Genomic DNA, 23,057 nt, shown 5'->3' with positions numbered 1-23,057 from the left:
CTCATAGCCATCATACGCAATGTGCAAGTCCACATTCATATTTGTCGAAATCTTTAATAGATTCTGTGACAATAGGTTCAGCTCCTTGATTTGTGGTGACTTGTGATCAGACCAAAAAATGGAATTAAGGGTTTAGAAATAGTCGACTGGTAGTACAGAACTTCACTGCTGAAAAAAGAGACATACTGTCCAAGCATCTCATCTTATACTCATCAGGGTAAATGCTAGACTTCCAAATTTCAAAGGGAACAATGATTTACATCATTTAGGAAAAGGGGTGTTGATTGATTGGCAAGTTGTCTTCAATTGGTCGCAATGTTGGCGTGGCAAATGCACCAGGGAGCTTTTGTCCCCCGATCATTTGTTTATTCAAAAAAGATGGAATATAGGGGCATGTTCCTTTTTCTTGGAGAGGACAAGTCCCTGCATATAAACATCAGCTTCTAGTGAAGTGGTTGTTCGTGGAATCATAGCACACTCAGGGTTGTCCAGCAAGTGCTGCCCAATCTAATGTTGTTCTGAGTTTTGAAAGCACAGGTTGGTTCAGTGGGGTCAATACTATGCCTTTGTAAATATCCAAACGGACATGCTGTTTGATGCGATCTTCCAGTCATTGGGACGTATGACCTGCATACCTGGCATCACACCAGTGCTGAAATTCATATACCACATGTATTTGTGTGGTAGGCAGAACATATTTTGGGCATCCTGTTAATGGAAAACAGCATTCATGTTGCCACTGCTCATGTTGTTGTAGCAGTGTGAAATCTTCCTTTGTTGCTTAAATTTGAGATACGGTACACTTCTCGGGTAATTTGAGGTCGATTTAGCATTTTGCGTTCCAAAGCCTTAGGCCCATTCACAAGTATGAGTGTGAGCAATACATGGGGCACAATTATCTGATCAGCCATTATCCCGCAGGATAGTTTTGATGCACTCTATTTCTGGTAGACTTGCAAGGTGAGCAAAATGGCTAGAACCCTATTTACAAGATTGCTGATAAGGCCGGTCTTCTAGCATGCGAAGCTCTAGGAATCCCAATGCAGGAGGCTCGCGGTGACAGCAGGAGAGAGCCCATGAGCAGATTTCTCAACTGGCAGGTTGAGGAAAGCGAGCTCATTAGACAGTTCCATTTCAAAGGTGAATTTGAGCGCGAGTGTGTCAGGAAAGTCTTATACACAGCTGCAGGTTCAAAGAAAGCAAACGTGCCAACTACATATCAGAAATACACAACTAGGGGATTGTCAAACACAACACAACAGACTCTTACATTTATGTAGTGCCTTTAACATCAAGAAATGGAAAACACAATGCGATGGCCAACGTGCATTGTGGCGCGTGATTAAATGTGAAGTCGGTGTTGGGGCTGTCCAAAAGAAAGTACTGGCTAAGGAAAAGATCAAAAGTAAAGCTCAGCCAGTCTGAATAAACTTGTATTGGACTTAAATGCCTGGCTCAGAGCTGCATTTGAAGAGCAATATGGGAATCTCATATGAACGGGGTTTCTCTCCTATTGATCTTTTCATTCTTGCAGAGATAGACAGGGCCAAGCTGCTGTCACAATCTCCACTCTTCATGCTCCTTAAGGAAATAAATGGACAGCTGAAAGAAAATGCAGGCACAGAGGCACTTTCGCAGGAAAAAGACCATCCGCAGAACACAAGTCAAGCAGAAACCAAATATCAAGGTGCATTGCCTTAACAAATGATCAATCCAGATTAAATTGCGAAACTGTAGAATTTAACTGGATTATTCTTTGCATAAACCAAAAATTTTGTTTTGAACTTGTGTACTTTCTGATGAAAAGGTTTGTTGGTCTGATATTTTTGTCGGTTTAAATGGAAACTCTCTCATTGCAGAAACAGACAGACCATTCATAGACATTATGGATGCTCAGTGGACATGTGAAGGAACGTTGGTGCCACTGTCTCTGGAGAAGATTTCAGGGACTGAGCTTGCCGCCTACTGTTTTGGAATCTTTGTGATCCAACTGGTGAAAAGATCGATCAACGTGAGAGTTTGCTGCGGCTTGTGGAGGGGAAGCCTGTAACTAGAATCCTGCGCGTGTACTGTCTTGACATAAGATTCATCAGCCTCCATTTTACTCAAACTCGTTTCTTCCTAAGACCTCAACAATGAAACTCCTTCACCTTCCTCAGTTTTTCTTCGTTGTTGGTGGTGGGTTTCCTTTCACTGAAACAGCTAAGTGGCGACCTCGTAATAATTTTCAATATGATGAAAGGGGTAATTTTTTAAATTTGTTCATGGGCTGCGCTCCCTAGACCAGTATTTATTATCCATTCCCAATTACTCTTGAGAGGGTGGTGATGAGCTGCTGCAACCGTGTGGTGTAGATGCACCCACATTGCTGTTGGGAAGGGAGTTCCAGCGATAGTGAAGGAACCGCGATATTGCCCCAAGTTAGGATAGTGCGTGACTTGGAAGGGAACTTCCAGGCGGTGGTTTTTCCAAGCTGCCCTTGTCCTTCTAGGTGGTAGAGGTCACGGGTTTGGAAGGTGCTGAGAGATTGATTACTTTGATGGAAAATCGGTATCCAGTGGGTGTAGGCTGAGGATTATCACCAGTAGAACAAAGAGAAATATTTTTGCATACACAATTGTGTTAGAACATGGAATGGTTTACAAGTACTAACAAGGCAGAGCCTTTATATAGCATCATTCAAAAATTAAACTGGACAGTTGAAAAGCAAAAATATTTATGGAAATTATGATAAAGCAGGGAGATGGAATTGGAGTAGATAGTTCCAGTTGATGAGTTAGCACCAGCTAGTGCCATGGCATGAAGGGCCATATGGTTTCTTTCTGAGCTATACTTTTACAGTATTTTTCTCAGAATATTGATACATCACCTTGGCATTATTTGGTGAGTAAGCATGTATTTTCTCTTGTAAAGAAAAATATGAACAGTTTTGTCCCCCTTATGTAAGGGAAGATGTCCTGACATTGGGGGCAATCCATAGAAGGTTCACTATGTTGATCCCGGGTATGGAGCGATTTTCTTATGAGGAGAGGTTAAGTAGGTCGGACAGAGGAGGATTTATACTTTTGGAGGCCCGTCTTTGAAATGCACAAATGCAAGGCACAGAATACAGAAAGCCAAATCACTGCTTGACAGACTGGCTGCTGTCGTGCTCTTTAAATTATGACAACAACAAGCCTGTGCTGTAATTGATAAATTGAAATCCACGTTGGTGCCACTACCCGTTGTCAACATGACGGTAGAGATGGTCAATACTGCGATCTGTGTGTCTTCCGGCGAGAAAACATGAACTGGCGGATGAGCAACGGGATGGGAAAATCAACCGATGATATGACTGCTACGCAGTAGGCCAGTGCTAGACAGAATGTGCCAGAAAAAGTCCAGTGTAGAAGCAAATACGCCAATGAAGTGGAGTGTCTAGTTCAAGTCTAATATCAGTGGCTTTGCTGGCAACTTTGGTGCGTTAAAAAGTTGGTCTTCCCTGAGCCACAATATTGATAACTTTTCAAATGCTCTTTGAGAAGCTCGACAAATTCACTGAGATATTCAAGGCAGGCTAAAAAATGTCCTCTTTGTCTTGGCACTGATGAATCATCGTGTCCTCTTAGATGTAGTTCCAAGGAAGATAACAGTTTGACTGTGACAACAACACGTCTCAGCATTTTCCTCCTGTAAGAGCACTCCTTTTCAAACTGAACCGATAACAAAGAATCAATTATTCCAGATAATTCACATACTTGGACGAACACACACACAGCCTTAATATGAGCTTTGGAAGTTTCATGATCAGCAATATCTCTTCCAACATTTCTCCAGCTGGAGTACCCGTCGACAAATGACAGTTTCTCTTCACTCGAGTCAGGTAATAATTTGCAAACCTAACAGTCGACTGCCTTAGAGATTTCTGGAAACAATTAACCAATTTCTCCTTTCCGTCACACCATTTCTCTTCACCCTCGGAAAATGGGACCTATGAAGACTCTAAACTGCTTTCGCCTTGAACCTCAAACTCTTTTCTCAAATTTTCAACATTACCGATGTTCTCTTGTCTGTTTATTACAAAATATTCAATCATGCCCAGTGGAACAGATTTTGACCATAAGGCAATGCCTTCAGGGTGGGGTTCTTCCCCCACTCCAGCAGCAGGGGAATGGGCTTGAGCAGCCTCTTATAGTTCTAATCCCATTTCAGAGTCAACAACTTGTTCAAGTTTTTCAGGCGATGTGTTGACTCCGGAAATCAGCAGGTTGAAGTCATCAGACAAGTCACCAAATGTTTTTGTGGATGCTATTATCGAGGATCAATGCACTGTTTGGGCACTGCTCAATATTGGAAACCTTTTAAAGTAAAGTGCAAAATTGTCTTATTGCCCAGCTTCGCCCTCTTGCCTCGCCTTCAACTAGCTGCTTTTTTGACTCCCAGATTCATAGCGTCTCTTCATGGTGATTGGGGTTGGTCTGTCTTGATTTAGCAATTCACGAGTGTGAATCTGTCGAATGAAGTCTCCTTAAGAAAAAGCAGCCGATTGTCTAAGCTTCTCAAAGGCAGTGACAAATTAAACAAAGCTTTTGAGAGAGTTAGCCAGGGGGTCGCCTTCGGAAATTGTGAGAAGAATTGGCGTGAGGATGAGCTGCAGTTCACGGCCAAGATCCGACCGAGTAGCTGGCTCCTGGCAATAATCTTTGGGAACGCTGTGATACCGATGGCATCAATCAGAGATAGAAATGACCCCAAAAGAGGCAGTAAATTCAACATGCAAAACAAGAAGAAAGAACGTGTTGGTTGCTGCCCAGCCTTCTCACGCCCAGCCCTAGCTGGCCTCTGCCTTTGGTCGGGTCGCCCTGCTCCCAGTAGCTCTGCTCCCCTCACAGGCAAAGATCCAAACGCAGTTACGTATGTGGGACAGGATCAGTTTACTAACAATTAGTAATGGCCGTGATACAGAACCCCAAAACCAGATCAACACTTGACCTTTCTCCTTTCGTCCCATTCTTACTTCTCTAAACTTTTCACATTTGGTTGTTTACATCAAACTCCTCCCCCCCCCCCCACCTACTTCTCTTTCCCAGGGATAGGGGCTGGGATTCTCCGCTAACCGGCGGGGCGGGCCGTATCGGCGCCAAGGAGTGGCGTGAACCACTCCGGCGTCGGGCCGCCCGGAAGGTGCAAAATCCTCCGCACCTTCGGGGGCTAGGCTGGCACTGGAGGGGTTGGCGCCGCGCCAACCAGCGCCGAAGGGCCTCCGTCGGCCGGCGCGAGTTGGCAGATGCGCAGGAGCGCCTGCGTGTTCTGGCGCATGCGCAGAACCGCTGGCGTATTTCCTGTGCATGCGCAGGGGGTTTCTTCTCCGCGCCGGCCATGGCGGAGCTTTACTGCGGCCGGCGCAGAGGGAAAGAGTGCCCCCACGGCACAGGCCCGCCCGCAGATCGGTGGGCCTCAATCGTGGGCCATGCCACTCTGGGGGGCCCCCCCAGGGCTGAATCCCCCGTTCCCCCCCCCCCCCCGAGGACTCCGCAAGCCGCCTGCAGAGCCATGTCCTGCCGGTACGCCGGCGGGACTGGCCGAAAACGGGCGGTCGCTCAGCCCATCGGGGCCCGGAGAGTCGCCGGGGGGGCCATTGCCAACGGCCCCCAACCGGTGCGGCGCGATTCCCGCCCCCGCCAAAATTCGGCAGCCGCCGTCGGGCAGCGGGGCGGGTTTCACGCCACCCCCCCCCCCCCCGGCGATTCTCCGACTCGGCGGGGGGTCGGAGAATCCTGCCCAGGAAGAGCCAAAACCTTTTTCATTCACGGGATGTGGGTATCACCAATGTTGTCAGCACATTGTCCTTGAGAAGGTTGTGGTGGACGTGCTTCATGAGACCCGGAGGTGATCAGCCCAGTTCCACAGAAGTATGCATTCTTCTACACTTTTCAATACTTCAGTCCGTACTTCAGTCATAACCCTTCACCTTAAATAACATCATTGTCCTTTGATGTGCTTCAATAATTGAATTGCAGAATATTTATTGCTTGTAGAGGTAGGAGTATCATTGTGCAAAAGGATTTTGCACATTTAACATTCTCAGAGTGCCATAATAACACCATCCACTATTCTGCCAATTTGATCCCCCCCTTAATTTTCAGAATGAACATTTTTAATAGCTGGGAAATCTTACAATTCCAAAACGACAGCAGGCTACATGATTACGTCCTGATACCCACTGTGTTGTAATTAATGGTTCTTGGGGCTATTTCCACGTATTGAAGCATTGGATTCATTTCTCTCAGGTTAAAATGAACACAAGGGGTGGAATTTTCCCAAAATTTGTCAGTGTCAGATTGGTCAGTGTTAACCACTGCACCACCGTGCCGCTCTTCTTCTCGTGCTAAGGTAGCTCACTGGAATCATGGGCGGGATTCTCCCAACGGGCAGCTAAGTGCCGACACCGGAGTAAAACCGGGAGTGTTTTACTCCGGCGTCGGCGCCCGTTCCCGGACCCCATTCTGCGGCCCACAGGGGCTAGGACGGCGCTGGAGCGGCATCCGCCGCCCCAGCTGCCGATCCCGACTTGAACTCGGCGCCGCGGGGTCTGCACATGCGCAGTTGGGACGGCGCCAACTAGCGCATGCGCAGTGGCCTTCTTCCCCACACTGGCCCCGACGCCAAATGGCGCAGGGCTACAGGAGCCGTTGCGGAGGAAAGGAGGCCGGGGGGCAGAGAGGCCGGCTCGCCGATCGGTGGGCCTCGATCGCGGGCCAAGCCACTACAGAAGCCCCCCCCCGGGGTCGGACCCCCCCCCCCCCCAAACAGGCCGCCCCCATACTCTCCGAGGCTGAGGTCCCGCCGGCTCAGAGGATGTGAGAACGGCGCTGGCGGGACTCGGCTTTTTGATGATGGCCGCTTGGCCCATCCGGGCTGGAGAATCGACGCGCTGGCCCGTGCCGCCCGGGGCCAGAGAGTCGCCGCATACCCCGTCCGGTGCCGCGCTGACCACACCGGCGACAATTGCGCCGATTCTCCGCACTGCGGAGAATTGCTTCCCGTCGTCGGGGCGACGTAGCGGGATTCGCACGGCACCGGGCCGATTCTCCAACCCAGCGGGGGGGTCGGAGAATTCCACCCATACCTTTTGGGGACAATTTTAAACTAATCGACTTGTTGCGAAACTGGTGAAATTGGCAGTGATGCTGCTTTTAAAACCCATAGTAGAGTGGAACAACATTGGATGCTGTTTTAAACCAGTGTTCCGCTGAAGCCAATGAGTTTTTTGCCTGGCAAGTTAGGTTAACATTGCCCGAATCATCTCTAGCTGTTCCATTTTCACATTTCTTTATAGGTTCCGGAGACCAATCTACTTCTTGCCTCCAGTTTGCCAACTAACAAATACACACGCAATGCTTTCCGCAATTCCTTCTTTTATCAGGTATGTAAACGCATTGTGATTTATTCTTGTACCACCGTGAATTCGGAAGAAATGTATCCTCCGCCCATCCCTTACATGGTCAGAGGGGTCAGGGGCTGCCTCGGGTGAGCCAGGCATCTGGAGGACTAGCTATGCTGTGTGTGGGCGGGGGGATTTCCACCCCTTTTTTCAGGGCAGATAATTGAGCGCGAGTCCCAAAACAGCACTTCGGCTGCCGGGATTTCCCCACTCGATTGCTCTCCCCTCCCCCGCCCCACCAGTGACCTAACGGGGTTCGCGCCATGTAATGACTGAAACTCCTTTATAAGATATTTAAATATGATTAGCGGGCTTCCCTGCTGTAAACCCTTCGGGGGCACACAGGTAAGTACATCCCTTGGTGGGGGAAGAAGATGCCCAGGCTGTACCCTCGCATTTCCCTCCCGCCCAGGGCGCTGCCCCAGCACTGAATAAACCCACCCTGCTGCCCGCTGGCATGACAAATTGCGCCTCATGACTCGTTTGGAGGACAGTATGCTGACTGTGCACCGGCCTCCAGGTGTACCCAGGGGGGGGCCAGACTGCCGAGATGGACCAGTGTCCACATGAGGGATCAGAGGTGACCTGATGTGCCCTGGGAATCAAAAGGTGTAGTTTCAGGTCTTGGGGAGTGGATCTGGGCAGTCCTATTTGGTGGTGGTTGGGCAGCAGAGTTTTTAGTAGCATGGGGCAGGGTGGGCATGGAGATGTGCCCAAAAGTGACTCCAGCGCCCAGTGATCCTCAGCTAATCCAAGTTGTTTCCAACTGAGCACAAAAAATCCCAACGGGTTCAGCACCAGAGGGAACTGGATATGGAATCCCACCCCAGCCCACTGAAATCACACTCACAAACTTTCCAGCCCGTAATAAATACAAGCAACGCAGCCCAGAAATTGTGAATGCAACATGCTGAAGGAATAGACTCTTGTTGTGCAAGATGCACATTTTTGGGGGTTAAGTCCTCACCCCAGATTAATTACTAAAAAATAAAAAGCACCCCGATCAGATACAAAACCACCAGTGAAAACCCATCAATCATCAAAGTTTCCGCTGTGAAAAATCTCTATATAATTGTGAAGATTCTCTTTACAAGGAAGATTACAATATTTGTCATTTTTCTAAATGGATAGAATAATTTTTTGGCCAGTATTAGCATGGTGCTAAGACCAGAGATTCAATCCAGCACAGGACAAACCAACCCAGTCTTCCTTCATTGCTGATTGTGGGGTGCCATGTGAGCTATCTATTGATAATAGCAGAGATCATTAACACCAGAGAAGTATCCTCACACTGGCACTGGCACACCGATTGTCTATAAGAGTGGTTGGTGTAAATGCACCCACGTTGTTTCAGCAAGATCACTTCTTCCAAGAATGGTTTGAAGGTAATGTTGAACATTTTTTGGTTCCAACCTATTTAGCCTTGCCCGTTACAAAGTATGGGCACAAAGAAAATTAATGTTTTGCTCTTGAAGATTGTTCTTCATCAGTTTTATACAAAGGAGAAACAGTTTTAAATGTGACACAGCTATGCAGTGACCTTCAGACCTTTGTTACTCCAGCATTCTCAGAAAACGCTGTTCATTCGACGACAACGGCTGGCGTCTGTGGGTGATTTCTCCCTCCTCCTGGTCCATTGTTTATCTCACCTCGCTGCTGATGAGCTCAATGATGACTCCAATCCTCAGTTCCTCAGGATTTTTCACCAGGTAATGTCGTACAGTCTTATACTGACACAATTAATATTCTGTGCAGAGTAACCACGGAACGAAGAGTAAAGGCAACCACTTTAATTGCTTTTTAAGCAGCCAAATCTGAAACCAGAGGTCTGTTCTGTTCTAATTCCAGGCGCTCAAGGCCTTGTTTGAAGACATGTTCTTCCTCAGATTTCGGATTCCTCCTACCAGCAATGCACTCAACCTGAGAGCTTCTACAACGGACAAGTTGTTCCAAAACGAATTCGACCCAGAAATCTACACTGACGCAATTTCTGATTTGCTGAACATCAAGCTGAAGGACCCCAAAACCTTGGCATTTTTTGCAGAGGTAATGGTTGTTTCATTTATTCCAAAGAACATTGTTTAAAGGCTAGTTTAGTTTGACTACACCCTTCCTTTAGAGAAATTCTGGGCTCCACAATCATCTAACGAAATCATGGTAAAGAAAGGTTGGCATTTATATGGAAATCACCATCTCAGAAACATTATAAAATCCTTTACATGTTATGAATTACTTTGAATAACGTTAGGAATTCAGATATTGTGAATAGAGCCACAGCCCACATATATCTCCGTAGGGAGATAAATAAATAATTTGTCACGGAACAAGATTGTGTTTTCCTACTGTTCGCGATCAGTATGTTTTGTATGTGAGGTGTGTATATTTTCTTATATCAGAGTGACTGTCCAATTTAAATAATTTCAGCAGCAAGCTCTTTTGTGAGTTTAAAAATAAAGATCATTATTTATTATCTCACACTTGCATCGGAGGTGTAAACATTTGCAAACTATCACTCACACAAAGAATAGACAGAGCTGAAGAAAAAAACAATCAATTACATAGCATAATTGTCTCTGTCTCTCTTTCATGGCAGGCCTGTCGTTTCTTAGATTAATGGATATTTTTAGTTGAAGTGAAGGTCTTGTAAGTGGACAATTCTCAGCAGGTTGTAAGACTTCTAATAGTTTTTTTATCCATTCATGGGATGTGAGTGTCACTCGCAAAGCCAGCATTTATTGTCCACCCTAATTGTCCTTGAGAAGGTGGTACTTAACTGCCTCTTGAACTGCTGCTGTCCATGTGGTGTAGGTGTATCCACAGTGCTGTTAGGGAGGACTTTGACCCAGCAACAATAAAGGAACGGTGATATAGTTCCAAGTCATGATGGTGAATGACTTGGAGCTGAACATTCAGATGGTAGTGTTCCCAGATATTCGCTGTTTTTGTCCTTCCAAATGCAGTCATGAGTTTGAAAGGCTCTGCTGAAGGAGCCTTGATGAGTTCCTGCACTGCATCTTTTAGCCGGTACACACGGCTGCCACTGTTCCTCGGTGGTACAGGGAGTGAATGTTTGTGGATGGGGTGTCAATCAAACAGGTTGCTTTGTACTGGATAATGTCAAGCTTCTTGAATGTTGTTGGAGATACACTCATCCAGACAAGTGGGGAGCATTCCATCACATTCCTGACTTGTGATTTGTATACCGTGGACAAGTGTTGCAGAGCCGAGAGGTGAGTTACACACCGCAGGATTCCTAGCCTCTGACCTCCTCTTTTAGCCTCAGTATTTATATAGCTAGTCCAGTTCAGAGTCTGGTCGATGGTAACCCCCAGAATGTTGATAGTGGGATATGCAGCAATTGTAATGTCATTGAATGTCATGGGGAGATGGTTAGATTCTCTCCTGTTGGAGATGGACATTGCCTGGCACTTGTGTGGCATGAGTGTTGTTGCTAACTTTTGGTTGGTTCAATTGGCTCTGTTTATAACCTTTGCTCTCGAGTCGCCAGGTATCTTTATGATACTGCCACGAGGTTCAAGTTCAAGTAATGATCAATAACTCAATACACCAATTAGTAAGATTCAAGTCAAAGCACATTTATTATACACAGTAAATCACTACTCATGCACAAATTCTACTTCTAAGCTACTTCTACAACTAACAGGCCTATACATAGCTTCGGACTGGCCCACCAGGTCAGGGGAACAAATGGCCTTTCGTTCAGGTTCTGAGTCTGCAGGATTCAAAAGCTGGTATGGACTGGTAGCTAGGAGCACCTATCTCGTTGCGAGCGTTGGCTTAAGACTTACGGTCTCTTGGCGGCAGTTGAACCGGTCACTGTCAAGGGTTGGTTTGCGTTGCTGAGTGACCCGGTCAAGAAGGACGATTTGAACTTGGGGGCTTAACTTTATAGTCCCCAGGGGCTTCCCGCCTTTCGGGGCGGACCCTGTACCTGGTCCCAAGTGATTGGACTTTGTTCCAATCGCTTGGTTCGATTTCTCCAATACTGGAGCGGTTCCCTGATCGATGGGCGGTCTTGAGGTGTCCGTCAACCTCTTTTGTGTTGGCTCCTGCTGGCGCCGAGGAGTCTGGCTAGGCCTTGTTTATCCCAAATGTTTCGATTGTTCCCGGGGATCGCGCATTAGTATGTAGATGGCTGCTACATTATTATGCAGATGGCTGCTTGTATCGATGCTGTCTGGGCTTTTGCAGAGTTTAATACACACTAAACTTGCACCTGCTAGTTTCTGCCTGTGTTGGCTGAATTTCCCTTCAGCCTTTGCTGTTCTCCATTTTACGTCGGGAGTTGGCCAACCCAGGTGGCTACACTGTTACTTTCCACTAGTCAACCCAAGCCTAGATATAGTCCAGGTCTTGCTGCATTTGGACATGGACTTTGACTGCTTCAGTGAATGATGTTGAATGATCAGTGAACATCCCCACTTCTGAACTTATGATGGAAAGAGGGTCATTGATAAAGCAGCTGAAAATGGTTGAGCCTAGGACACTACCTTGAGGAACCCCTGCAGTGATGTCCTGGAGCTGAAATGATTGACCTCCAACAAATACAACCATCTTCCTTTGTGCCGGGTATGATTCCAACCAGCGGAGAGTTTTCCCCTGAGACCCATTGACTCCAGTTTAGCTAGGGCTCCTTGTTGCCATATTCGGTCAAATGCTGCCTCGATATCAATGGCAGTCACTTTCACCTCACTTCTGCAGTTCAACTCTTGTGTCCATGTTTGAACCAAAGCTATAATGAGGTCAGCAGCGGTCTGGCCCTGACGGAACCCAGACCAAGCATCAATGAGCAGGTTACTGCTGAGAAAGTGCTGCCTGAAAGCATTGTTGACCCCTTCCATCACTTTACTGATGATTGAGAGTCGACTGATTGGGCAATAATTGACCAGTTTGGATTTGTCCTGTTTCTTGTGTACAGAACACTTCTGGGCAATTTTCCACATTGCCGGGTAGATGTCAGTGTTGTAGCTGTCTGTACTGGGACAGTTTGGCTAGGGGCGGCAAGTTTGGAACAAAAGTCCTCAGTACTATTGCCGAAATATTGTCAGAGCACATAGCCTTGCAATATCCAGTGCCTTCATCCTTTTTTGGGGGGAGTGAATCGAATTGGCTGAAGACTGGCATCTGTGATGTTGGGGACCTCCAGAGGATGCCAAGATAGATCATTTACAAGGCACTTTCATCAGACAATTGTTGCAAGTGCTTCAGCCTTATCGTATGCACTGATGTCCTGGCCGCCCTCATCGTTGAGGAGGGGGATATTTGTGGCGATTCCTCCTATTAGTTGTTTAATTGTCAACCACCAACCATGGCTGGATATGGTAAGACTGTAGAGCTGAGATCTATCCATTGGTTGTGGAATCACTTAACTTGTCTATCACTTGCTGCCTCGTAGTCCTGTGTTGTAGCTTCACCAGGTTGACACCTCATTTTTGGCTTTGTTTGGCGCTGCTCCTGGCATACTCTGCAACATTCTTTATTGAACAGGTTTGATTCCCTGGCTTGATGTTAATGGTTGAGTGGGGGATAAGCTGAGCTATGAGGTTACAGATTGTGGTTGAGTGCAATTGTACTGCTGTAAACGGCCAACAGTTCCTCGTGATTACCGAGTGTTGAATTACTAGATCTGCTTGTAATCTATCCCATTTAGCACAATGGTCATGCTGCACAAGATGGAGGGTATACTCAATGTGAAGAAGGGACTTTGTCCCCACAAGAACTGTTCCAGGAGGTTGGTTCTCATGTGAACTTGAAGTTGGGACAGATTGGGGCGCGTCCTACTCCCACGATCAAGTGTTGCTGTTTATTACCTTGGCTGCATCGTTGACTTGCAGCTGGTTCATTGTCTTCTCTAATGGACTTCTGTCCAGAACAGCTTCTTGATGCGCTAAAATCAGGACACCAACCTGGCTGTCTCACCATGTGACCAGTTACAAGTCCAAAGTCCTTTTCCGAATAAGGCGGGTGAGCAGGCGGATTATATATCCTGTGTGATGACTTTCACACCTTGAGGGTTTGAGACAGCTAGTGTCCCTTGTATCAGAACGACCCATTCAATTTGAAATTGCCCTTATTTGAATTACTTTCAAGAAAAGGGAATTATGTCAACTCGGGTCCAGAAAATCCCTTTTGCTCCCTCTCGAGACAGGGAAGTGTTTCAATCCACAAGAGAAGTCAAGTGCTCTTCAGGTGGCCGGCCTCTGCAGTCTTTTGTGCTTTTCAAAATCCAAAGTATTTATTGCGATTTCATTATATACCGGAACAGGACAGATTCTTCTGCAATCGGTGTGGCTGCCAGTGGGGTTCAATATGCATCTTTCTCGCATCTAAACCTTTATAAAGTAAACAGTGTTTGTGGGGCAACTGCAAATGGTCAATGTGGGGGAAAAAAGTCTCCTGAAAACTCTTGTAAATTAATCTGAAGGCGCTCATTTCGGATTCACATGTAAGAATCTTTGCCGAGGAAATGGTCCCTCGTGCGGCTTGCTGAATAGACCAACATGTATATTTTTCAGCATCTGCAGCGCCGCACAGCAGCTGGGAAAAGCAACACAACCGGGACCCCAGTGAAAGACCTGCGAGCCAAAAAAATAATCGAACATCTGCAGGGCCAGAGTGAAATACAGAGGAGCAACGGGTAAGGTGTCACTGCACTCACTAACGCTGTGTCCTATTGCCTGAAAGCTGCGTATACTAAGAGATCTCTGCATAAAATGTTCAATGATTAATATTAAGCCGTACAGGTAAGCACTCAGCATTTCTTTATTCAACGTGTATTGTTAGAAGTAATTTGGTGCAATGTAAACATAGATTATTGAGTTCAACCCAAATTCTGTTTCTTCAAGCCTAATGCGTCATTATTGCTGTACTTTCTGGACCTACACTAGCTCCTAGTCCAACATGCCTCCGATTAACGTTGACCCAGATCATCTAGTCTCTAAACCAATGCAAGGTGTGTCTTCGGACTCCACAGAGTCACTGTGTGGAATATCTCTGCAGCACAGTGTATTGTGACACCTAATAAACCACAAACCAGAAATGAATCTTTAGAAGATCTGAAGATATTAAATCTCCCTTTTATCCTTTCCCATTGGGATACCACTTGCTACAGTAGATTGCGCGATCCATGACTATGATAAACGCTATCTTACTGGAATATCAGTGAAATTACACCATGTGGCATCTTGAGCAACAACAGAGTTGAATGGCTACATTTTCCCGTCCCTCACTCTGTTCCTGGCCTTTTCTAAGAGCTGTAGTTTAGAAGACCCAAATGGGATTACAAAATGAACCAGCAGCCTTGAAGTAATCTGGTGGAAAACTAGCCTAGTTAGGCAACCCTCCACCTCAGGAGACAATGTTCATGTGACGAATGCAGAACTTTCAAATATATTGTATTATGTGTATCTGGTGCAATAAGGGTTAAAGGCCTGGATTAGTGTGTGTATGACTGCTGCAGTCATGTTTTTAAAAAGTCCTGGCTCGAATGACAGCTAGGCTTTTTGAAGCCAGAGGTGCAATTAAAATATCGTAAAAGTTTGGGGTGAAGTAATTTCAAACATATTAAAAATATGACTTTTATTTTATAGTGAGAGGGTTCCACGGTGAGTAGATAATTAGAGACAGTGTGTTCAGCTTAGTGTGATTATGTAGTTAACGGGAAGAGCCAGAGGCTGAAGCAGTCAGGTGGTGATGGTTTCAGGGTTCGTTTTTGGCTGGAAGGTGAGCCGAGAAGGTTTCTGAAGAATGCAGCCAGAGATTTTGCATTATTCTGACAGGGTGTCAGGTCTCTTTCTTTCAAGCAACCTCAAAAGATCACTCTTTCTCAAAGTGGAGTATCCAAGGCATCTCTTTACAGCAAGCATTCCTGAGTGCTAACTGTATTTAAAAGTGGATTGTGACTTGAGTTCTGTTGTTTGAGTTGGACTAAAGATAGCAGTTAAGGGTTATTGTGTCACTATATTGATTAGCATTGTTTAAGGGTAATTGTAAGCTATTTTCTTGAGTGATGTTAAAGACATTATAATACTGTGTAAGTAATAAACTTTGTTTCAATATACCACATCCCGAGCTTGCGTGCAATCACTCCTGGAGTGAGGTAACCTTTTCTCACTGTCTTACAAAATTAAAATAAAATATTGGGGTTTCTGTCCCGTATCTGCGCCATTGCGGGATCTGGTCCAGATCGTAATATCAGTGTATCCAGTTCTCTTTTGTTCCCTTAACATCGTGAAGAAGAGATATCCTGTCATTATCTTGTCGCTGTTCTGGGAGCTGTGCGCAAGTAGGCTGCTGCAGTCCCTACAATACAAGAGCAACTACAATTTAACACAGCATAATTGGAAAAGTGCTTTGCAATGCCCTAGGTCACGAAAGGCGCTATATAAATGCAAGTCTTTTTTTTTTTTCGATATCGGAGGTTTCTAACAGGGCACATTTAAGCAAAAATGCTTGTCATAAATTCCTTTTCCGTTGAAGATGTTTACTGGTTTTAAGCAGGGGGGTAAATTTCTACTAATGTAGGGGGTGAAGTAATTTCAAACATATTAAGAATTTTCATGTTGGTGTCCTGTGACATAAGTAGAGGACCCATGAGTTGATTAATTTCTCGAATATGTACCAGAAATGAAATACATTGCTGATGTAAAATTAACTTCATATTTGTTCATGCAGAGATTGCTTTGAATCCAAATCAGAACTGGATCTGGAGGACATTGAAGAGAAGATTGATAATGTAACCATGGAGCTCACTGCAGTATTTGAGACAGAGCAGGAGGTGCAGGAGAGCACGGTGTCTGTTTCAAAGAAAATAGCTTTCTTGAAGGAAATTGAAGAACTGGAAGCAGAATTCGACAGCAGGGGAAAGTGAACTCTTTGCTCCTGCAATACAGTTGTACCACCGCACTGGATGGATTAATATGATACATTCATGAGGAAACTTTGGCAGGGCTACGGGGAAGAGAACTGAAGTGAGACTAATTGGAAAGCTCCTTCAAACAATCGCCGCCCAGGAGCAAATTGCTGCAAGTTAAACCCAGCCCCACAATCCTCTGCGATATCTGTGCGCCTCTAATTCTGGTCTCAAGCATCCTGAGTTAAATTGTTGTGCGGTTGATGGTCACACCTTCAGTTGTCTTGGCTGTAAACTCTGGACTATCTTCCCTCGTCCTCTCTGCCTTTCTAACTCACCTTCCTCCCTATTAGACGCTGCTTAAGACGTAACTCTTTACGAGGCTTTTGGTCATCTGACTTAATATCCCCTCGTGTAGCTCAATGTCATATTTTGTTTTAATAAATGAAATGAAATGAAAAATGAAAAAATGAAATGAAAATCGCTTATTGTCACAAGTAGGCTTCAAATGAAGTTACTGTGAAAAGCCCCTAGTCGCCACATTCCGGCGCCTGTTCGGGGAGGCTGGTACGGGAATTGAACCGTGCTGCTGGCCTGCCTTGGTCTGCTTTAAAAGCCAGCGATTTAGCCCAGTGTGCTAAAGCAGCCCCTAATAATGCTCCTGGACAGCACCTTGGAATATTTAATAATGCTAAAAGGGCTATATAAATACACGTTTGTGTTGTGATTGGTATTTGCTCTTCCACTATTCCTTTACATAGACCTTCCTTTAATAAGCACCTGAATTAGGTACTCGTCCAAAGGATCTATAAATCATTGGATTGCATGACTTGTACATAGAACATACAGTGCAGAAGGGGGCCATTCGGTCCATCGAGTCTGCACCAACCCACTTAAGCCCTCACTTCCACCCTATTCCCCCTAACCCAATAACCCCTCCTAACCTTTTTGGTCACTAAGGGCAATTTATCACGGCCAATCCACCTAACCTGCACGTCTTTGGACTGTGGGAGGAAACCGGAGCACCCGGAGGAAACCCACGCAGACACAGGGAGAATGTGCAGACTCCGCACAGACAGTGACCCAGTGGGGAATCGAACCTGGGACCCTGGCGCTGTGAAGCCACAGTGCTAACCACTTGTGCTACTGTGCTGCCCTTTCTGTGGATCACTGCCCCCTACATCCTGAGTGTTTAATTACAGTCCCTCTTCCATTGAGAATCACACTCATTTCCTCCCATCCACCAGTTCACATAATAAACTGGTTTATTGAAACTTGAGATCAGCAATGACACATCCAAGACTTTATTCAGGCATCATTTTCCAGGAAGTCTTTAGAGTTGAAGTGCCACCAAAATACTAGTTCTTTCTCACTACAGGATTTGTTGTATCTGCACGTTGCTCTAAACGGGGCAGCACAGTAGAACAAGTGGCTAGCACTGTGGCTTCACAGCGCCAGCGTCCCAGGTTCGATTTCCCGCTGGGTCACTGTCTGTGCGGAGTCTGCACGTTCTCCCTGTGTCAGTGTGGGTTTCCTCCGGGTGCTCCGGTTTCCTCCCACAGTCCAAAGACGTGCAGGTTCGGTGGATTGGCCATGATAAATTGCCCTTAGTGACCAAAAAGGTTAGGAGGGGTTATTGGGTTACGGGGATAGGGTGGAAGTGAGGGCTTAAGTGGGTTGGTGCAGACTCGATGGGCCGAATGGCCTCCTTCTGCACTGTTATGTTCTATGTTGTTCTAAACGTGGTCACTGCATTCTGTGAAATTCTCAAATGTTCATTGCCTTTTGTCCCTCTGCCTGTTTTAACTGGAAACAGTTTATTTAGCTCGCACTTTGTGAGAGGTAGCAGTCTACCCAGATTGTCACAGGTTTTGTTGAAAATTCATGTCCATTTCTTGATTGCTTTTCATGTGTGAACAGCGACAAGGATTCAACAGCAATTCCGAAAACACTGCGTTTATGAATGATTGGACTTTTGCTGCTTCACCTGAAGGATGCCCTCTGACTATTTGTTAATGTTTCAAATTTCAGAAGTGTGAAAATCTCATAAAATAAAGACCAACCTTGGCACTGGCGTCCACAGTTCAATGTTTGCTGCATAGACTTCTTGCTTTTTTGTACGTCGATCGGGTATTGAATTAAATGTTGATGCAATGACTGACCATTTTCACTTTGACCAACATTCACCCCTCTGCTGCCTTGTTTCTCGGAGCTACAAATCAAATGTGCTCCCGAGCAGAAATAGGTGACCAGCTGTCACTGCCTTTGCCGATTTTGACATTGGACTGGTGCCAGGATGAAATATTGAAGTTTTCAACAGCTGCTGTTATTTTTTTTCTTCTACCTTGAGAAGTCAGCAACTTCACAGCTCAGATTTCTGAGAATGCTCAGCTCCACCCACACTCTGACATCACTCCAGTAACATGAGCAGCTCAATTTCTTAAAGGTACATTTCTTAAACACCCAATTCTTAAAGGGTACTCTCACATGACAAATCCAAGTCGACTCCTGAAGCCAGGAACTGCATTCCAAAAGTAATTCCTGATTAGGGAATTCCTGAATGGTATTAAAAGCAAATTACTGCGGATGCTGGAGTCTGAAACCAAAGAGAAAATGCTGGAAAATCTCAGCAGGCCTGGCAGCATCTGTAGGGAGAGAAAAGAGATAATGTTTCAAGTCCAGATGACCCTTTGTCAAAGTTCTTAGCAGCATTTTGTCGACGTTCTTAGCAGCACTATGACAAAGGGTCATCTGGACTCGAAACGTTAGCTCTTTTCTCTCCCTACAGATGCTGCCAAACCTGCTGAGATTTTCCAGCATTTTCTCTTTGGTTCCTGAGTGGTATATAAATTGTAAGTACTTTCTTACAGCAGTCCACCAAAGATCCAAACCATCTGATATATACTAAAGTATAATTAAACCTTCACTCACACAGCACCCTTATACGGTACTCTGGTTATCTGAAAGTACTTTACAACCAATGTTTGAACCCATATCCATAGAGCCCCTACACTACAGAAGGAGGCCATTTGGCCTATTGAGTCTGCACGCACCCTCCAAAAGAGCATCCTACTGTACCACCCAGTCTCCGTAAGCCCACCTGACCCGCACATCTTTTTGGACACTAATTCAGCATGGCCAATCTACCTAACTTGCACATCGTTGGACTATGGGAAAAAACCAGAGCACCCAGAGGGAACCCAGGCAGAGAACGTATAAACTCCACACAGACAGTCACCCAAGACCAGAAGTGAACCCAGCTCCCTGATGCTGTGAGGCAGCAGTGCTAACCACTGTGCCGCCCAATTCAGTCACTGCGGTTACTAGACTAATAATGCATGATGGGTGGGGATCTCTGCTGGCTGACGCCAAAATCAGGAAACGTGATTGTGCAAAGAATAGTTTCCGACACCGAAATAGCGGCAGGTGCCGATTTGACGCCAAATCGCAATTCTCCGTCTCCTCGACAGCGGCGCCAATGCGGTCTGGAATGCACATACAGTAAACACCGTTTGCAGGTCATTAGCGGCCCTGACCGGGTATTCTCCAGGGCCTCCGCCATTCTCTGCCTCTGATGGACCGAGTTCCTGACGGCATGGTTCACTTTGTGCTGCTGGCCAGGGGGCGTAGCGGGTTGGCCAGGAGTTGGGCTGTGGGATCGGGGTGGACGGGCACGGAACACCATTGCCGCAGCCGGAAAGGCAGCCGTGCAGCTGTGCAGGCTGCAGACAGCCCACTGTGAACTTAGGGCCACGGGTCGTATAGGTGTCCCCCCCAGGCCACCCCCCTAGGTGCCCTCTGGCCCCAGCGACGTATGGGTGCATTTCAGTGTCATCTTGTTGGCTGGGATGAGTGTGTGTGGGGATTGTAATGTGTATATGCAGCAACTTGTCAGGCTCCTGAGTGTCAATCATGGTGTGGTAGTCACCACTAGTAGTATATTACATGTATTATGGCGCTGCCTGTATATTAGAGGTACATGGGTAAATCCCTGCCTGCTGGCTCCGCCCAGTAGGCGGGGTATAAATGTGTGTGCTCGCCGGTGCTGCAGCCATTCTGGTTCCAGCTACAGGAGGCACAACACCTTGCTCAGTTCCTGGACCCGTCCTCCTTCGGAAGCATGTGCGGAACCATAAGTCGGACCCCTTGGGCAGAAAAGTCCACCTTTTACATGCTAACCCGCAGTACGTCTATGTGACACACCCCGACGGGTGCCAGGACACAGTCTCCCTCCGGGACCTGGCACCCGCTGGATCCCCACCCATGACCCCCGACCTGACATTGCCCCCCCCCCCCCTTCCCGGTTGCCTCTTTCGCCCCTGTGCCACTCATCCTCCCTCCTGCGAACCTCACCGCAGCCCCCGCCCCAGCAGGATCCGTCCTCCCACTGGTTCCACTCCGGGGTGACGAAGACGAGGACAACACGCTCCCGGAGTCGCAGGTGACCAAGTCGGTGCCCACATCACCACCGGGACTGAGGCGATCGCAGAGGAGGGTCAAGGCCCCTGACAGACTTAACTTGTAATATTCCCCCCCCCCCCCCCCCCGCCGGACTCTTTTTTCAACAGGGGGTGAATGTGGTAGTCACCACTAGTAGTATATTACATGTATTACGGCACTGCCTGTGTATTAGACGTACAAGGGTAAAGCCCTGCCTGCTGGCTCCGCCCAGTAGGCGGGGTATAAATGTGTGTGCTCTCCTGCGCTGCAGCCATTCCGGTTCCAGCTACAGGAGGCACAACATCTTTGCTCAATAAAGCCCCGATTGTTCCACTATTCTCGTCTTTGTGGTAATTGATAGTGCATCACATGGACCCGGCGAATCCCGCACCGTTTTTCAGTGGAATCGATTGTGTTCCATGTGGCGCTGGTACTAGCCCCTCCACAGTCGCTGAATCGGTCCAGGTTTGGCACCAGTTTTGCTCTTGTGAAAGTCCACAAATCCTGCGCCGGCGTCAGCACTTAGTCTCAGGAATGGAGAATCCAGTCCATAGTAGCCTGGGCTCTATTAATAGGGGTATGAGCAGGGAAGCTATACTGAACCTATACAAGACACTAGTTGAACCTCAGCTGGAATATTGTGTACAGTTGTGGGTGCCACACTATAGGAGTATGTGAACGCAATGGAGAGAGTGCAGACGAGGTTTACAAGAATGGTTCCAGGGATGAGAAACTTCTGTTATGAGGATATATTGGAGAGGTTTTGGCTGTTCTCCTTGGAGAGAAGGAGGCTAAGAGGAGATTTGATAGCGATGTCACATTTCAAAGAACATAGAACAACATGTCATAATATCCACTCATGTATATAATGAGATGCAGACAGGCAGTGATTGACACATAGGATGACCAGTAAGCACACAACACAGCACAGCCAATCACCAGACAGGACACAACCACTATAAAGCCAGAGGGCACTAGGTTTCCCGCTCTCTCGGGACCCAGCTACTGAGACAGTCAGAGTCCACGAGCTAGCAAGCACAAACACCATGTGGTAGCTCGTAAGTCTGGTCAGGCTACTACAAGGTCACTAGTCAGATCAGTATAGTGTCGACCCACAGCTGAATATGTACAGCAGTTCATCTAGTTGAATAAAGCAGCGTTGGATCTTCTCCTGTGTTAGACGTCTGTTTCTAACTTCCCTGCATCGAGTGCAGTCCACATCGAACCAACCTGCCTAACACATCACAAAACAGCACAGGAACAGGCCCTTCAGGTCTCCAAGCCTCATGATATGTTTAAAATCATGAGGGGGCTGAACAGATTAGATAGGGAGAAACTGTTCCCCCTCCTAAAGGGATCAATAACAAGCACAGATTTAAAGTGATTCGCAAAAGAACCAAATGTGATGTGAAGAAAATCTTTTTCACCCAGCGAGTGGTTCAGGACTGGAAGTGTGGTGGAGGCAGGTTCCATTGAGGCAATAAAGAGGGCATTAGATGATTATTCAAAGAGAAACAATGTGCAGGGGTACAGGGAAATGACACGAAGCCATGATGCTCATTTGGAGATTTGGTGCAAACAATTGTGTGCGGTCTACGTTCTGTCATTCTGTGATGTGGGTAAGCATGCCATTGCAATGTTGCATGAGCTCTGAAAATGAAGCACATCACCAGTTCTTCAGTTTTGGGTGATCCTGACTGGTGAACATTGATTAAAACACCAGCAAAATTCTGTTCTACAAAATCTTCAAGTGCCAGATGTGGGCTTTGGTTCAATATCTCAGCTAAATATATTTAACAACAATAGCTTATACCATAAAACATCTTATATTTCACAGAGAAGGGAGAAGGAGGAAATAGATTTTTTTAAAGTAGAAAAGACTGTATTCAATAACAGAAGTGTTTGTTGAGATGACCAAAAGCTTGGTTGAACAGTCTATGATTCAAAGTTGGAAGAGAGACAGACTCAACTGGCTGAGGGAAAAGACTACAACTCCCAGCATGCTGCTGGCCGGGGGTGTATTTGCGCACGCGTGGCAACGACCGCCATGGTGATGTGCCCGTGCAATGGCTGGCCATGCGCAATAACGCCGGCCGGTGACTGGGCATACGTACGGACGCCAGGCGGTGATTTAAGCATGCGCAGTAACGCCGGCCGGTGAATGGTCATGCGCAGTTAACGCCGGCCGATGAGTAAGCATGCGCGGTAACGCTGGCCGGTGACTAGGCATGCGCAGTGTCACCAGGCGGTGACTGAGCATGCGCAGTGATGCCGGGCGGTGAATAAACATGCGCAGTCGCGCATGGCGACTGTTGGGCATGC

At 46.7% G+C, this 23,057-nt stretch overlaps 1 protein-coding gene across 1 annotated transcript; it reads left to right on the top strand.

The window, feature by feature from the left end:
* The first annotated feature begins 1,446 nt into the window (after window positions 1–1,446).
* On the top strand, window positions 1,447–16,313 carry LOC140398738 (uncharacterized). The gene is made up of 7 exons (XM_072487748.1): window positions 1,447–1,687; window positions 1,860–2,011; window positions 7,319–7,405; window positions 8,986–9,132; window positions 9,272–9,469; window positions 13,960–14,081; window positions 16,118–16,313. The coding sequence occupies exons 1-7, from the start codon at window positions 1,447–1,449 to the stop codon at window positions 16,311–16,313; spliced, it is 1,143 nt and encodes a 380-aa protein (XP_072343849.1).
* The last annotated feature ends 6,744 nt before the right edge of the window (window positions 16,314–23,057 follow it).

This window comes from Scyliorhinus torazame, chromosome 21 (assembly GCF_047496885.1).
Source record: "Scyliorhinus torazame isolate Kashiwa2021f chromosome 21, sScyTor2.1, whole genome shotgun sequence".
Classification (NCBI taxonomy): domain Eukaryota; kingdom Metazoa; phylum Chordata; class Chondrichthyes; order Carcharhiniformes; family Scyliorhinidae; genus Scyliorhinus; species Scyliorhinus torazame.
Note: the sequence above shows the minus strand (reverse complement) of the source record. Positions and strands in the feature narration are given on the sequence as shown.